Here is a 12,433-nt window from a genome sequence, read left to right on the forward strand (position 1 = left end):
CTTTAGGATAATAAGCAAATATCTACTATAACAGAATAATGGTAAAAGAGGGGGGGGGAATTACCCACACAGGGTAATAATGGGGATAACATCAAAGAAAATAACATGTACCTGAATTACTATATATTTTAAAAGTGCTTCAAGAAAATAGCTTGTGAGATCTTCTTGTCCTTTATCTCCTGATTGTGGGGGGACAAGAGGAGTGATTTCCTCTATAGTAACTTGAGCTATCCAAAGACAAAAAAAAAAAAGCTTAGTATAATTACAAAATAAATTTAACAATGCAATAATATAACCCAAATAAAATTTAACTGCAAAACATATGCAATACTGCTTGAAAACATTCTAATGATTAAACCTTGACATAAATCTGTCATTCTGATAGTCCATCACAACAATCATAAACTTTAATAATCAACTCTTTCATGAACCCTTGATTGAGGGAATATAACACAGGACTAGACAAAGAGATATGTAGGAATTAAGAGTAAATAACAGCCCTAACTGGTTTGGCTCAGTGGCTAGAGTGTCGGTCGGCCTGCGGACTGAAGGGTCCCAGGTTCGATTTCGGTCAAGGGCATGTACCTTGGCTGCAGGCACATACCCAGTAGCGGGTGTGCAGGAGGCGGCTGATCAATGTTTCTCTCTCATCGATGTTTCTAACTCTCTATCCTTCTCCCTTCCTCTCTGTAAAAAATCAATAAAATATATATATTTTTTAAAAGAGTAAATAACATCTCGCCCTCGCTGGTTTGACTCAGAGGATAGGGGGTTGGCCTTCGGACTAAAGGGTCTTGGGTTCGTTTTCAGTGAAGGGCACACACACCTCGGTTGTAGGCTCAATCCCCAGCCCTGGTCGGGGCTAGTGTGGGAGGCAACCAATCAATGTGTCTCTCTCACATCAATGTTTCTCCGGTCTCCCTCCCTTCCACTCTCTCTAAAAATCAACGGAAAAATATCCTCAGGTGAGGATTAACAAAAAACAAACACACACACACACACACACACACACACACACACACACAGAGAGTAAATAAAATTTTCCTTGGCAAAGACCTTCTCATGATATTTTAAAATTCACATTAAGAACATCTATTACAAAAGTTCCATAATAAGATGAGAAACATAAATAAGAATGTGCTCATTCATGAATGAAAAGACAATCTGATTACTCTAGGTAAAGACCACGCTTACTGTTTAAGGTAGTTCCTTTATTCAAAGGATGAAATACTATTTCCCTCTCAAAAAAAAAAGAAAAGAAAAATTAACATCTTAGTTCTTTGATTGCAAAAGTGCACTTATAAAATAAAAAAACTTTTATATATTTTTCCTTCTCAGATGTTCAAAAACATTCATGATAACAAAAGCAAAACCAAGAAAAATCAACCCACAACTAGCTGAATTCTTTTCAATGTTTCGTAAGCAGTAGTACCTGGTTTAGTACAGGCAGATCTCTAAATCTATCCCTCAGTAACTACCAGCTAAGTAATTAAGCTCACAGAAATGAATTTTTTTTTTTTTACAATCCTCTTTGCGTCAAGTGAAACACACTTGTGCTTTTTAAAAAATATATGTTTTTTATTAACTTTCAGAGAGAGAGGGAGAGGGATAGAGAGATAGAAACATCAATGAGAGAGGAACATCATCAACCAGCTGCCTCCTGCATGCCTCCGACTGGGGATTAATCCTGCAACCCTGGCATGTACCCTGACTAGGAATCCAACTGTAACCTCTTGGTTCCTGGTTGACACTCAACCACTGAGCCTCATGGACTGGGCCATACATGTGCTTTAATGCACATCCAAATTAACTCAAGGATTCAAGATGATACGTGAGAATCAGAAATTAGAGATAAATGTAAACAGCCTACATTAACTATGTATTTTTTATGCTTTGACACCAGAGCCTTGATGGCCCTGGACAGAGTAACTCTTCCACAACTACTTATTTCCCAGAGTAGTAAAGATCGCCCTGACAGTTCACCTTTTATATGCAAACCAATCAACCCAGAGTCCACATATCCACTGCTTCCTTTACTGGGCTCACACTCAGGGCCACTGTTCCTCTGACCTAATCACCTTGGGGCCAAGAACCAGACAACTAGGGACAACTCACCTCCCTCACTCCACCCGACTAACCCTGGTACTTCCCAGTATGGCCACCCTCCCTGGTGTGGCATGCCCTCTCCTCTTAGGACAGTGATGGCGAACCTATGACACGCGTGTCAGCACTGACACGCGTAGCCATTTCTGATGACACGCGGTCTCAGCGGCCACATGCCGAGGATGAAACATTTGCTGCTCCTGAGGATGAAACATTTGCGAAATAATGTTTTTTCCTCAAAGTGACACACTACCCAAGTTATGCTCAGTTTTTTGGCGAAGTTTGACACACCAAGCTCAAAAGGTTGCCCATCACTGTCTTAGGAACTCTGAATAACAAAATATTTTTTTTAATGGTAATTGTCTCCTGATCTGTTGTTGGCCTCACCATACCTGAATAATAATGAAACCTACATTTTAAAATATGGCCTTGGATTACTGTTAATAAATGTACAGACATTTAAAAATATATATATTATCAAACTACACAGAAAATTTTAAATAGTAATGTATAAGATCTCATTAATCTTACTTTCTTGAAGATTGAGTGGAGGATTAATGAGATTATCTAAAGTTCGAGGTCCATATTCGGATTGTGGTGCCGAAAATCCAGGGATTAAGCATGAAAACATCCAAAGCTGTTCTTTGCTACAGTTATTCTGAAGAGCTTGCAACCATAACAAGAAAAGACGAACACCTTCCCGCCGGATCTAAAATAAAATTAAAAAATATATATATTTTTACTTGTCATGGAAATACTTTCTGCTTTTTAAGGCCAAAATCCTCTAGAACAGGATTACAGAATGACACTTTGCAAAAGATAGGTAGGAAAGGTAGAAAGGAGGTAGGAGAAAGAAAGGGATGGTGGATATAACACCCATGACATTTCTTAAACCCTCATTATCTGTAAATCTAAATTCACGAATTTTGGACAAATAAAGAATGAACTTGGCCTGTAACTACTTAAAGCCATCAGGTAATTTTTTTATTCTACAATTTCCAATTGTAAAAAAATCAGAAAATCATTTCCTTCTTGTTTATTTCCCTCTCCTTCCCTCTTTTACATAACTACCAAGAAGCAAAAAGCAAGAATAAAGAGGGCAAAAACAGTTTCTTGCTATAATGAGTTCAGTAAAAGAAGGAATGATTATGGGGATCTTGGTGAGCTAACTCAATGCTATTGTTCTTAAAAATAAGTTTTTCACCATCTGAAATTATCTCATTTACTTATCATTTGCTGCTGAGCTGCAAAGCAGGAATTTTGGCCTATTACTATATTCTAAGTACCTAGAACAATGCCTGTACACAAAAGACAATAAATATTTCAATCAATCAATGAATTCTCTCCCAGGAAAAGATTTTTTTTTTAAAAAATTCAACCTTAGATAAGCAAAACACAAAGTTCTTCATTAATCTAACCTCACTGTTAGCTTTGGAAATTACCCTAACACAGCTCTGTTCACAACCACTGTCATTTATTTAACTGTTTCCACCTCATGGTTTAGTCAGATAGCAGGATAAAGATATAGGAAGGCTTTTTCCTCTGTACTGTTACAACCACGTTTTGATGCCAAAAGTACCTACAATCTGACTTTTATCTAACCTACAGCAAGATACTTTTGACTGGGTAGCTTCTCTTACCAGAGTACAACGAGATAATAAAAAAGAAAAAAATTTATATACATTCCCTATTTTCCTCTACAACTAAGAATAGCTGTGATAAATGCAGAATAATTTGCTGAATGACTAACTTTTGTCTTCTGGAGACCACAGAATAAAGTATTTCTGGCAGTGGCAAAAGTAAAATAGTTGTATGTTTTTAACAATAGTTTTTCAATAGCCTGGTCAACCTAGTATGTATTTTCATAATGAATATGTTGCTATATTTTAAGTGAATTCAGTTCAATTAAGTGAACTACAGGTAATTCAAAATTCTTTAGAAAAAAGTTGATATAGGAAAATTACTATATGCTTTACTTAGTTTTTAAAAAGTCATAGAAGAGAAATATAATAATATACCTTCAAGGAGTTTCCTGTATGAAGTAGTTTCTTTAAAATCAATCCTGAAAAGAAAAAATTATTTTAAATATTCACATCTTAATTTTTCTAAATGTCAGAGTTCTCGGTCAGACTTGAAAACACTTTAAAACAAGTCCTTGGCAACCTCCAAATTATTCTTGGTGACCTTGCTATCCCTCTGGCCATAATCTTGGGGCCAGAAGGGTATATAAAAAGTCACCTTTTTAACACATGGCTTACTGAAATTAAACATGATATCATCTATTGAAACAAATTCTAAGCCCCCAAATTATATTTAATACAACAATCTATGTATATGTCTTATTTATACTGAGAATATAATTAAATATTTCTCCATCAATAATTCAAATAAAAAACCACTACAGAAAATTTCCATTTAGTTAAGCACATAAACATCTATAACTCTAATATTTTCTTTAAAATATTTCCATTGTATTAATTTTTTCAAAATATTCAAAACCATCAAGATATTCAAAACCATATTTTTTCTTTTAAATCACATGTTTCAGAACAATAAAATACTAAAATAACATTAACATGCATCCAGAGGTCCCCATTTTTCTGAACAAATATCAACAGTCCCATATTTCTTATACTTTCAAATTCACTTATTCACATTATTTATAATGCTTTGCCTAACAGTACAAGTATCACTGAAGCCTCCTGTGAACCCATCCTGAGTTATTTTCCAGAAGAAACCATTACCCAGATTTTAGTATTATTTCCAAAAATATTTTATTAATACTTATTGATAAGTCCATAAAATATATAGAATTGTTTTATATGTTTAAAAACTTATACCAGTAACAAGAATTTGTTCCAGAGCTATTTGTTCTAATCCTGCATTTTTTTATTTGTTCTACGAACATTTATGTATAAATGATCAAGCCTGTGACTTCATTTGGTTTATGTTTCATTTGTCATATAAAAATAAGGTTTAATGTTTCAACAAACTGTGTTGATTTATCTGCAATTCCCTTCCTTATGTTTGAACAAACTCAATTTCTTAAAGTAATACTATGTAAACACCAGTCATCAGCTCTCTTAAAAATCTATTTAAAAAACACAGTTTGGTATCATGTATTGGATCCTGGAACAGAAAAACAATGTAAGAGCAAAACTAATAAAATATGAGTAAGTTCAAAGTTTAATTAATTGTAAAAACAAAACAAAATCTTACATATATGGTACATACAAAACAAGTCATTCTATATAAGTTGCTTTTCACATCCAACATTACCTTCTGAAGTTTATATTGATGCATGTACTCTAGTTATTTTAACTGCTGTATTATCCTATGCCATTGTGTGAATATACCATTCATCTACTTAATGTTAGGACATTTGGCTCGTTTTCAAAATTTTGCTATTCCCAAGAATATTATTACAAATGTTCTTGTTCTTGACTCACTTTATGCATTAGTTTCCCCAGAATATATAAAGAGAAACAAAATTACTCACTTTCAACTTTACTAAATATTGAAAAACTCTCTCCAAAGTATTTGAGAAAAAATAGCAGTCCTATTAACGTGTATAAGGGTGTATAAGGGTGCTGTGATAACAATTCTTGGCAACACAAGAAACTGACAAAAGCTCTATTATGGCCAGTCTGATGAGTATTAAATATCTTAACAATGTTTTCATTTGATATCTCCTAGTGATATTCAGCATCTTTTCATTTGGCCATTCAAGTTTCTGCATATTTTTCATTGGGTTATTTTGTTTTGTTTCATATGAGAGCTCTTCATACATACTGACTACTAATTCTATGCCACTTCTAGGAATTGGAAATATATTCTCCCAAACAACTCAACCATGTTTTTGACTGAGGGGATGGTATCTTCTGATGTACAAAAGTTTTACATTTCAATATAGTCAATTCAACATGTTTTTCTTTTTACATGTACTTACTGTGTCTAATTAAATACTACCCTACCTTAAAGTTACAAAGCTAAACCACACAGTTTCTTCAAAAAATTAAAAATGGAACTGTCATTTGAGCAAGTAATCCCACTTCTAGGAATATATCCTAATAATCCCAAAACACCAGCCAGAAAGAATGTATGCACCCTTATGTTCATAGCAGCATTATTTACAATAGCTAAGATCTGGAAACAGCCTAAGTGTCTGTCAGTAGATGAGTGGATAAAAAAAGCTATAAAAAAGAAAGATCTATTATCCTTTGAGATAGAAGGGAGGGACCTGAAGGTCATGCTAAGTGAAATAAGCCAATTAGAGAAAGACAAATATCTCACTTATATATGCAATCGAATGAACAAAATAAATTGATGAATAAAATAGAACCAGTGGAGTGAAAACATGGAACAGACTGACTAATTACAGAGACAAGAAGAGGATGGGAAGAGATTAAACAAAGAACTTATATGCATATACAGTATGCATTGGCCATGGACACAGACAATAGAAGGCCTGGGATGAGGTGGGAACCAGGAGGAAGGGAGCAATGGGAGAAAAAAGGGGAGACATCTCTAATACTCTCAAGAATAAAGATTAAAGAAAAAAAAGTTTTGCAGTGCTGCTTTTCAAGTTTAGGTCCTGAAATTTATTTCTGTGTAGAGCAATAGAACTTTTTTTCCCAGATGGAGGACCAATTGCAGTAATGATTCTTTCAGGGTTTATAATGAAATGAAATGCTATCACAATCACATTATAAATTTCCATTTATAAGCCAAGGTCAGTGGTGGGTTTCGTTGTCCTTTTCCATTAGTCTATTTGTCCATCCTTACATGAATGATAGTGTCTTAATTATTAGAACTATATAATAGGGAGAGAAACCAAGATGGCGGCATATGTAAACTCCTAAACTGCTGCCTCGCACAACAATTTCAAAATCATAACTAAAAGACAAAACGGACATCATCCAGAACCACAGGAAGGCTGGATGAGTGGAAATTCTACAACTAGAAGGAAAGAGAAAAGCACACTCAGAGGAGCTGCAGGAGGCAGAGGTACCGAGGCACACGCGCAGAGAGGGCTGGCAAGTGAGTACGCGGCTGGCTTTCTCAAGCGGGAGGGAGACAAAAGCTCCCGACTGCACTGAACTCCAGTTCCGGGCGAGACTCTGGGGACCAAGACTCATTCGGGGAGAAACTGGAATGTCAGGAAAGAGAAAAGCACACTGAGATTCAGAGGAACTGCGGAAGGCAGAGGTACTAAGACAGGTGCGCGCGGACGGAGACGGCTGGCAACTGAGTACACGGCTGGCATTCTCAACCGGGAGGGAGACAAAAGTTACTGATAGCTCTGAACTCCGGTTGCGAGCGAGACTCTGGGGACCCAGACTCATTCGGGGAGAAACTGGACTGTCTGGCAGCGGGCGAAACTCAAGGGCAGCTTTCTCTCAGAGGTGCTTGCAGCGATTACCGCAGGACACTGAGACCCAGGGACCTCATAAGGCAGGGATGACGGAAAGTCATTGCTGTCTGCTCTGTCCTGAGACTTCGCCCCATCCAAGGTGAGCACAGAGGCTTTTGCAAGTCTTGTCTCATAAGGGTGTGTTCAGCACAGAAGTCCTCCCAGCGTAGACACAGCTGATCCTCACAGCCAATTGGCCTGGAGGTCAATTCCTCCCAGTGATACCAACAACAATCAAGGCTTAACTACAACAAGACTGTGCACACAGCCCACAAAAGGGTGCACCAAGAGTGTCCACCACAGGTAACTGGGGGGGCTGAGCCACTGGGCCCTATAGGACACCTAGCACAAAAAGCCACTATATCAACTCAAGGAAGCAGCCAAAATGTGGAGACAAAGAAACAGGTCACAAATGAAAGGAATGGAGGAAAGCAAACGACTGGATATAGAGTTCAAAACCACCATTATAAGGTTTTTCAAGAATTTTCTAGAAAAGGCCAATAAATTTAGCGAGACCCTCGAGGATATGAAAAAGGACCAACTAGAAATTAAGCATACACTGACTGAAATAAAAAATAATATACAGAGACCTAACAGCAGACTAGAGGATCGCAAGAATCAAGTCAAAGATTTGAAATACAAAGAAGTAAAAAACACCCAACAGGAAAAGCAAAACAAAAAAAGAATCCAAAAATGTGAAGATAGTGTAAGGAGCCTCTGGGACAACTTCAAGCGTACCAACATCCGAATTATGGAGGTGCCAGAAGAGAGAGAGCAAGATACTGAAATCCTATTTGAAGAAATAATGACAGAAAACTTACCCCACCTGGTGAAAGAAATAGACTTATAAGTCCAGGAAGCGCAGAGAACCCCAAACGAAAGGAATCCAAAGAGGACCACGCCAACACACATCATAATTAAAATGCCAAGAGCAAAAGACAGAGAGAATATTAAAAGCAGCAAGAGAAAAACAGTTAGTTACCTACAAGGGAGCACCCATATGATTATCAGCTGATTTCTCAAGAGAAACTTTGCAGGCCAGAACGGAGTGGCAAGAAATATACTAAGTGATGAATAGCAAGAACCTACAACCAAGATTACTCTACCAACAAAGCTATCATTCAGAATTGAAGGTCAGATAAAGAGCTTTAAAGATAAGAAAAAGCTAAAGGAATTTATCATTGCCAAACCAGTATTATATGAAATGCTGAAAGGTATTCTTCAACTAGAGGCCCGGTGCACAAAATTCATGCATGGGGGCGGAGGAGGGGTGAGGGGGTTGTCCCTCAGCCCAGCCTGCACCCTCTCACAATCTGGGACCCTTCGGGGGATGTCTAACTGCCAGTTTAGGCCAGGTCCCACAGTCAGAGATCCCTCTCACAATCCAGAACCACTGGCTCCTAACCACTCGCCTGCCTGCCTGCCTGATCACCCCTAACCACTCTACCTGCTTGCCTGATCACCCCTAACTGCTCACCTGCCTGCCTGCCTAATCACCCCTAACCACTCTACCTGCTTGCCTAATTGCCCCTAACCACTCTGCCTGCCTGCCTGATTGCCCTTAACTGCTTGCCTGCCTGCCTGATTGCCCCTAACGGCTCGCCTGCCTGCCTGATCGCCCATAACCACTAACCTGCCTGCCTGATCACCCCTAACTGCCTCTGCCTCAGCCTCTGCTCTGGCGGCTTTGTCCAGAATGACGTCCAAAATGATGCCGAGAAGGTCATTCGGCTGTCCGGTCTAATTAGCATATTGTGCTTTTATTATTATAGATAATTATATCATTGCCATATACTAATGTAATGTTTTAAATGAACACAGAATACACATTCTCAAGCACAATGCAACATTCTCCAGGAGATACTATATTCTGAGCCACAAAATATCTCAAAAACATTAAAAGCAGCAATATTATATAAAGTGTGTTTCTAACCACAAAAGAATTGTTAGAAATGATACAGAAAAAAATCTGGGGTAATATCAAGTATTTGAGAATTTAAAAAAGAAAAACACTCTTAAGTAAGCCATATAGGTCAAAGAGACCAAATGGAATATTAGAAAGTATTTTCAAATGAATGAAAATCAACTAGAGTTCCTGATTTATTTTCCTTTATATATAAGACAAAAAGGAAATAAGAGTTTTAGCATTCTTCAGAGTGACAAAGAAAAATAACCACTAGGTATAATCTCAAGTTAGACATTTATTGGAATACTAGAGGCCAGGTGCACAAATTCGTGCACCAGTGGGGTCCCTCAGCTTGGCCTGCGGGGATTGGGCTAAAACCGGCAGTGCAACTCTGCCTGCAGCTCCTATCTGCGGCTCCTGCCTGTTGCTCCCGCTCATCCCAGCCCCGCTGCACCTATCCCAGGCTCGCGCCCAGTCATTCCCTAATGGGAGAGGCTCGTGCCACTGCAGCGGTGCTCGCCAGCCCTGAGCCCTGCATCTGGTGCCCATCTGTCAGCTGAGCGGTGGTCCCATTGTGGGAGCACAGTGACCACCAGGGGGCAGCTCCTGCATTGAATGTCTGCACCCTGGTGGTCAGTGCATGTCATAGTGACCAGTCGTTTGGTCGCTTAGGTTTTTACATATATAGATTATTAATCATAACTAGATAGCCCACAGGTCCTATGGAGATTCCTTAGGAGACACAGTAAACTTCTGAAGTTCAAATGTCTCAAAAAGTTGCTTCATAGATAACCTTCAAGGACATTTATATAAGACTAGAGGCCCGGTGCACAAAATTCATGCACAGGGTTGCAGTCACAACCCACAGGTTGAGAATCGCTAGCAGGGTCGCCTAAGACCATCGGAAAACACAGATATTTACATTACAGTTGGGGGTGTTCAGGCTGGCGGGAGCGGGGGGTGTTTGGAGGCAAGCAGGCCGGCAGGCAGAGTGGTTAGGGGCAATCAGGCAGGCAGGCAGGTGAGCGGTTAGGATCCAGCAGTCCCGGATTGTGAGAGGGATGTCCAACTGCCAGTTTAGGCCTGATCCCTGTAAATTGGCAGTAGGACATCCTTCGAGGGGTCCCAGAATATGGGTACCTAGAATATGAGGAGGGCAAGTGTCTTATTATGACACCTAAGAGCACTGTGATACTACAATTGTTACAGAACCAGACTCAAAATCAGCGAAGCATCTTGGTTTAGTAGCTGGTAACAGAAAGTCTGTGACCTCCTATCTGCTTGGTCTCCACAAAAGGTTCCCTTCCCCTGCCCCAATTTTCTTTTCAGCTTTGTTACGTAATCTGAAAAGCTCCCTCTTGACCTTTCAAGCATAAAGCTTAACTCTAAGTTCTCCCCCTTTTTGTGTGGGGCAAACTACCAGTTGACACTCCTTGCTTTAAAACCTGGAGCCATTGCTTCTGCTCTACTTGGCACTTTGCATTACCTTTCCATTCCTGATTCACAAAGATATTTATTTTGATGCTGAGCCTATTATTATTATTATTATTATTATTATTATTATTATTATTATTTGGTGTTATAATATCACCATCATTGCTAATGTATTCAGAGTACAAGAAGAGGTGAAACAACCGAACCAGCCTGGCTCAGTGGTTGAGTGACAACCACGGTTTAATTTCTGGCCAGGGCACATGCCTGGGTTGTGGGCTCGATCCCCAGAGAGGGGCGAGCAGGAGGCAGCCAATTGGTGATTCTCTTTTATCATTGACTAGAGGCCTGGTGCATGAGATTCATGCACTGCGCGGGTTGGGGGGGGGGGTCTCCTCAGCCCAGCCTACACCCTCTTGCAGTCCGGGACCCCTTGGGGGATGTCCGCCTGCCGGCTTAGGCCCATCCCTCTCACAGTCCAGGGCTCTCACAGTCCGGGACCCCTTGCTCCTTACCACCTGCCTGCAGCAAAGGTAGGCAGGAGAGGCTCCCGCCACCGCCGCTGCGCTCGCCAGCCATGAGCCCAGCTCAGGGCTTCTGGATGAGTGGCACTTCCCCTGTGGGAGAGCACTGACCACCGGGATAGCTCCTGCGTTTAGCATCTGTCCCCTGGTGGTCCGTGCATGTCATAGTGACCAGTCGTTCCACCATTAGGTTGATTTGCATATTAGCTTTTTATTATATAGGATTTTATCTCCCTCTCCCTTTCTCTCTGAAATCAATAAAAATACATTTTTTTAAATAAAAAGGTGAAACAAAGAAATGTAATGTACCATTTTGATAGGAAGTCTATGTTTTTTCCTTTTATTCCTAACTAGAGGCCCGGTGCACGAAATCTGTGCACGGGGAGGGGGTGTATCCCCTCAGCCCAGCCTGCACCCTCTTCAATCCCGGACCCCTCAGGGGGTCTAGACCGGCCATCGGACATCCCTCTAATAATCTTGGACCGCAGGCTCCTAATCGCTCACCTGCCTACCTGCCAGGTCTCCCCCCGCTGGCCTGGTTGCCCCAACTACCCCCTCTGCCGGCCTGGTCGCCCCTCACTGTCCCCCCCTGCCAGCCTAATCGCCCCCAACTGCCCCCCCTGCCAGCCTGGTCACCCCCAACTGCATCCCATGCCAGCATGGTCACCCCTCACGGCCCCCCTGCCAGCCTGGTCTCCCCACACAGCTTGCTTGTTCAGCCATCTGGTTGTACCTCACTAACCCCCTGATGGCCTGGTCGCCCCACGCGGCCTACTTGTTCAGTCGTTTGGTCGTCCCTCGTTAACCCCCGCTCCTGGCCTGGTCGCCCCACACAGCCTGCTTGTTCAGTTGTTTGGTCGTCCCTTGGGCCAGCCCTGGGCGGCTGGGCAGCCGACATCTGAGGCTTGCCTGCGCCTTGGGCCGGCCTTAGATAGCTGGGGGGCTGATGGAACTGAGGTACTGGGGGACTCCAGAGGTAGGTGCGCAGAGCACCTGCTGCCCCAGCGGGGCTTAGGGGACTGGGCGCTGCCATCTTTGAGGACGTGGCAGTCAATT

At 40.9% G+C, this 12,433-nt stretch overlaps 1 protein-coding gene across 2 annotated transcripts in view; it reads right to left on the reverse strand.

The window, feature by feature from the left end:
• RALGAPA1 (Ral GTPase activating protein catalytic subunit alpha 1) overlaps positions 1–12,433 on the reverse strand; it is a 273,811-nt gene that overhangs the window by 225,104 nt on the left and 36,274 nt on the right. For both annotated transcript variants that reach the window (XM_054716552.1, XM_054716551.1), the window contains exons 5-7: positions 4,122–4,165; positions 2,635–2,812; positions 112–227 (exon numbers count right to left, since the gene is read on the reverse strand). In XM_054716552.1, the coding sequence (XP_054572527.1) occupies positions 112–227; positions 2,635–2,812; positions 4,122–4,165 (338 nt within the window). The remainder of the gene's footprint in view (positions 1–111; positions 228–2,634; positions 2,813–4,121; positions 4,166–12,433) is intronic.

The sequence above is a fragment of the Eptesicus fuscus genome, chromosome 5 (genome assembly GCF_027574615.1).
Source record: "Eptesicus fuscus isolate TK198812 chromosome 5, DD_ASM_mEF_20220401, whole genome shotgun sequence".
NCBI lineage: Eukaryota > Metazoa > Chordata > Mammalia > Chiroptera > Vespertilionidae > Eptesicus > Eptesicus fuscus.